Source organism: Camellia sinensis, chromosome 8, assembly GCF_055761805.1.
Source record: "Camellia sinensis isolate YWXY chromosome 8, ASM5576180v1, whole genome shotgun sequence".
NCBI classification, from domain to species: Eukaryota; Viridiplantae; Streptophyta; class Magnoliopsida; order Ericales; family Theaceae; genus Camellia; species Camellia sinensis.
Window position 1 is genome coordinate 194,192,367 of NC_138968.1, and position 5,430 is coordinate 194,197,796.

Genomic DNA, 5,430 nt, shown 5'->3' on the forward strand with positions numbered 1-5,430 from the left:
TTTAAATATTTAAAATATTGATTTGAATTGAGTTTTGAAAAGAGTTTTGAATTATTTGTTTAGTTATGAGTTTTGGAAAGTAATGATTATATTTTGAATTGAGTTTTGAGAAATAGGTGTAAAATTATAATTTGAAAGTTCAAAATAAACAATACACTCAAATCAATGGGCGGAACTATAACTTGAAACCCTAACCAAACGGAGCCTTAATTTTTTTTGAAAGGACCAAAAAAAAAAAAAAATGAAGAAGCAAATAGTTGATTTTTTGGATTTTTTTTAATATTATCTTTAGTGATTTTTTTTTGAATCTTTTTATAAAAAAAAATTACTTTTTAAATTTATTTACACAACCCCCCAAAAAAAACCCATTAAATACAAAAAAAAAATGAAAACAAATATAATTTTTTTAGCTAGATGCCAAAGTTGTGGTTTTTATTTATATATATTTTTATTTAGAGTGTTTTGGGGTAGTTTTTATTTATTTATTTAAGGTTGTGGACCATAAACCTGAGGCCTTACTTGGGAATAAATTTTTTTAAGTAACTTTTTGATTTTTTAGCTAAAATATGATGTAGAAAAAATTAATATACTTGAGATGATTTTTTAATTTTTTACGAAAAAATATACAAAAAGTAGAAAGAAAATAAAATCATTAATTTTTTGATTAATAACTTTTTATCTTTTAAATTAAGGTCAAGTTTGGGAAGACTAAATAAGTGCACTTTTTGAATTTTTATGAAATATGGGTTGGATTTGGATTGAGTTTGAAATGATGTGTTAGAGAGGTGATGTGACTTAAATGAGATGATGTGACTTAAATAGGATAGTGACTTTTTGTCTTTTTGAATTTTTTGAAAGATGCCAAACTTGACCTAAAAAATAATATTACCAAAGGAGACCTGAATTTAGTTTCCAGTCAAACAGGCCAAAATTGAAGAACAAGAGGATTAAAAACAAACAAAGCCCAAGTTTGGAGGGTAGGTCGGTCTTTCTTTATACATTACCGTGTCGGTTAACCATCAAGCATGCGGTTGTAATTGAGAATGGTTTGGTCAGACAGTCTAAATTTTTAATAGGAAGAGTTATTAAACAGAAAAGTTTGACCAAGAAAAATTGTTAAAAGATTCTTAGAACTAAATCTTTATAAAAAGAGTAATATTTGAGATTTTAAAAATTTTATTAAATTTTTTATTAAATTTTTTACATAATTATAGACCCACAAAATATTAATCTCTCACTGTGAGATATTTAATAAAATTTCTAAAATTTATAATATTTTTATTAAAAAAATATAATTACATCATGTTTTTATAAATTTTTATTTATAAGAACTTTTCAATTCGTCCTTAGTAAGATAGACCTTATCGGGTTCAACTTTTGAACCGGAGATCAGCGAAATATTTTATCGCCGATAGAAATCGTCAGTCACGTGCGGAGCACCCAGTCAGTCAATCACCTCACCTTCTCTCTCTCTCTCTCTCCCCCCCACCCCCCCCCCCCCGGAAACCTCCATTGACGACGGGAGGGAGACCCTCTCTTCTCATCTCACATATATCTCAGCTCCGTTTTGATTCATTCCTTTTCTCCATACGATTACAGGTACGAATCGAACCATCCAATTGTTATCGCTCTTTATGTTGCTGGTTTGCTTGTTTCCCGGGAAAAAAATTCAGACTAAAATCTCTCTCCCTCTCTCTCTCTCTCTATTGCCTATCCATTTATTAGGGGGGAGATATACCTATTTTCACTGGGAATTTAACCTAATTTGTACTATTAAAGAAAAAAGGATAGAAAAATGAAAAGTTTTGGGGAGTTTAGTTTTGATGCCAATATAAAATGTTCGGAACAAATTATTTTACCGTGTTTTAGATTGTGTAATCTGAAATTTTCTTGAGCATTGTTGTTTCATCATTTTTGGTGATCCAACTTTTATTGGTTATCAATTCACAAATCCAAACACGGGTTTTATTTCAGCTTGACTGAACGAGAAAGGGGCTTTCACAATTTTTTAGTGTTCACTGCTTAGTCTCCGAACACACCTGTATAATTCAATTATCACATCCATCTAGTCCTCATCAACTTGCATTTACATGAATATGTATATATGTGTCAATTATCATTGTTAAGAAAGAAAATTTCCAACTTTCAGGTCATTCTATGATTTGCACCAGGATGTCTTCACTGACTGCAAGTACTATTGCTACCCCAGCAACTATACCATCAGGTGTGTGGATAGCTATTTAATTCTGTTTGCTTATAATCATGGGAAAATGTTTGAATCTCTTTATTTTATTTATCAAGTAATGAACACATTTGATAATTTGAATTGATGGGTAACAAAGTTTGACACGGATGTATGAGGTGGCAACTATGCATTCTTTTGAAAGCATTGATCCATAGCATAAAGCGTATAGTAGAAGAAGAAAAAAAGGCTCTTAGACATTTCAGCAGTCTTGCATTTTCGAAGGTGTCATTAAAACATCTTAATAACCCCCCCCCCCCCCCTCCCCACAGATCAATGTGTTTCCATTGCTATATGTCTCGTGGCTCAAATTTTATCTCTAATGTGTTTTATTTTAATATTAGTACTGCTGGTTTTCAGAGATGTAATAATATTTTGTGCAACATATTTATATTGGGTATTTAATTTGGGGCTGGTTTGCTTCTGCCTTAACACTAAACTAGTCTCCTAAACTTCAAGTAAAAAATTGGAACAAATCAGCTGGGAGACTATTGAAGAATCCAAGATAAAAATTTCAAATGGTTTTTATTTAATTAGGGGTCAAATTTGGAGGTAGAGGGGGAGGTTGAAGATGAATGAGAAGGTAGGAAGTAAGGAAGAACTTCAGAATAGTAGAAACGGAAATAGCTTTCTTAAGAATCCCCCATCCTTCTGTCTCTGTCTCGTGTAATCTTTTATTACAAAGACCAATGGTGATTGGTGAACATTTCATATTTATTATGGAAAAATAAATTTTACAACTTGCATGTCTGTGTGCTAATTGGTACTTTATCCTATTTTGTTTAGGAGATTTTGTGGATATTGATTTCACATATGGTGCTAAATCGTTGTTACTTCTTCATACAGTGAGATCAGAGAGCCAGTGTAGGAGGCAGACCAAGCCAACCTGTTCTTTTCCATTGGAGCTTAGACCACTTGGCCTGCAGTGTCAGCCCTTTGACAAAAGAAGACCCATTACGCATGCTGTTCAAATGAGGTCCGCTTCAATAATATGTGCTGCTGCTCTGGTGAGTTTATCTTCGCAAAGTTTCTAGTTGATTTCTATGCTCATACATTGTCAGCAACTTGACTGCGCCAGTGATTTTCATTATCTCAAACTTGTAGAAAGTATAAACTATAAAAATGTTGTGTTAGAACATGAAATTAGTGATCATAGAAACTGGAAAGGTTGCTTTTCTCCTTTGTTGCTTTTTGGATGAGATCCATCTGTTTTGTAGCACAGAACAGTAAGCAGGTTTACCTCTTGCATTAGACATTCGTATTACCTTTTTCAGTCCGTCTTTTGACAAGTATTGCTAAGGCAAGCTTGTCTTCTGAAGCTTCTAATTGAATATATCCAATTTTATTTTTATTTCCATATTATATGTGAAGCATAGCTGGCTTACAGTTTGCTGCAAACCCCAAATTGATGAGTTAGGGATGCTTGAGTTTATGTTTTATGCCTTTTCTGGATGAGCAGTAGTTTATATGTTTTGTATTCAACATGCTGCATATCCTTCTATAACCTGCTTATGGCCAAGCCCTTTGTATAGAACATGGATAACAAAGTTGGGAGGGGTCATGAAATTATAGTGCAGCATTTTCAAGAAATGAATACATGTGTTTTATTTTATTTTTATAATTTTGTTAGGTCTTTATCTGGATTTGTTTCCCATGCAGAATGCAACATGTGCTGCAGAGCAAACCCAAACTGTTACAAGGCAGTCATCTACTATTACTGTCGCTCCTATTCAAGGTAGTTCTCTCATTACTGATGTTGTTCAATTGCATGCTTTCTGCATATTGTAATTTACTAGTTGTGTAGCTTAATATTTTGTCATCTCTCTATGTGGTTCATCTATAGCATAGGCCTCCACATCCTAATTCCTAGCCCCATGTGGAACAATTGGATGCCAGTAGGCCACAAGACCTGTGTTTGATTTATTTCTCTGTTTAGAATTTATTTTGGACTAAAAAAATTGAGACAGTTCCATTCCAAGATTTACTATCCTCTCTCTCTCTCTCTCTGTCTCTATTGATTTTGAAATTAAAGAGGATTGTGTCATTGGAAATGGCTGATAATGTTTAGCGAATTCCAGGCAAGGAGAAGTCACCAGAGCTTGACGATGGAGGGAGTGGATTTCCACCACGTGATGATGGTGATGGAGGTGGTGGCGGAGGGGGTGGTGGAGGTGGCTGGACAGGTGGGTTCTTCTTTTTTGGGTTTCTTGCCTTTCTAGGCTTCTTGAAAGATCAGGAAAGCGAGGGCCCTTATCGGGATGGTAGGAGAAGATGATAACATTATTCGCCTATCTAAATCTTAACAATTTCTGCCAAGTTGTAGCCAAAAACTTGATCTTTGCTGTATTATTTTTTGATCGGTGAGAACAATTAATGGTTACTTGCACAGCTGCATGACAATCTGCCCACCTCGGGACTATGGGAATCAGATAGAATGTTATTTCCTCTACTTGTGTTGGTGGGATTTACTTTGTTTCTTGAATCTATAGGTATTTTTAAAAATTAGAAACAAAATTAAACATTAAAAATGTATTTTAATTCCAAAAAATAAAACATATGAAAATGATGAGTATTATTATATAAATTTTAGCACGTTTTCATTATCATTTTTGTTCTTGCCTATTTAGTATTGTCATCTACAATCTTGATAATGTAAATTACTTTAATGGGGTGGCTGATTAGTGAATATGTGGTTAAATAATCACTAGTAAAGTCGTTCGTGCAAGCATTTGACAGCCAAACATGCCACTGCTACTTCAGTAGTTCAGTTTAATTAGTCAACACTCCACATCTAAATATATAGTTTAAAGGCAAAGTGGACTTATCCTCATGACGAGATCAATTTATTGAGAGAAAAATACAGTGAAACAAGGAGATTTTAGCCTATTTTGGAAATTGGGTTAAAAGTCAATTCTTATCTTTTAACTCACTTTCCACTCTTACAAAAAAGTTAAAAAAAAAAAAAAAAAAAAAGAAGTAAAAAAACAACTTTTATAAAATAAAATTATAGAAACACTGATTTTTATATGCTCACAAGGAGAGGGGGAAGCGGGTCACTGTTGTGCGCCCTCTTTGCTGTTATTCGTGGTGCCTTAAAACGGTATCGTTTCAACTTTGTCTTTCTCCTTTTAAACAAGTCATGGTCACGCCCAGTAGACAGAGAGATTTAGAGAGAGGAAATTAGAGAG

General features: G+C 33.4%; 1 protein-coding gene across 1 annotated transcript; it reads left to right on the plus strand.

The window, feature by feature from the left end:
- Positions 1-1,306: 1,306 nt before the first annotated feature.
- Positions 1,307-4,691, plus strand: LOC114303267 (uncharacterized). Its single transcript, XM_028248392.2, has 5 exons — positions 1,307-1,599; positions 2,150-2,224; positions 3,089-3,249; positions 3,902-3,977; positions 4,321-4,691. The coding sequence occupies exons 2-5, from the start codon at positions 2,158-2,160 to the stop codon at positions 4,515-4,517; spliced, it is 501 nt and encodes a 166-aa protein (XP_028104193.1). The 5' UTR covers positions 1,307-1,599; positions 2,150-2,157; the 3' UTR covers positions 4,518-4,691.
- Positions 4,692-5,430: the final 739 nt, after the last annotated feature.

Coding starts and splice junctions, on each gene's coding strand:
- LOC114303267 (XM_028248392.2), top strand. CDS start 2,158: ATGATTTGCACCAGGATGTCTTCACTGACTGCAAGTACTATTGCTACC. Junction 2,225..3,088: donor CCCAGCAACTATACCATCAG/GTGTGTGGATAG, acceptor TTCTTCATACAG/TGAGATCAGAGAGCCAGTGT. Junction 3,978..4,320: donor TACTGTCGCTCCTATTCAAG/GTAGTTCTCTCA, acceptor AGCGAATTCCAG/GCAAGGAGAAGTCACCAGAG.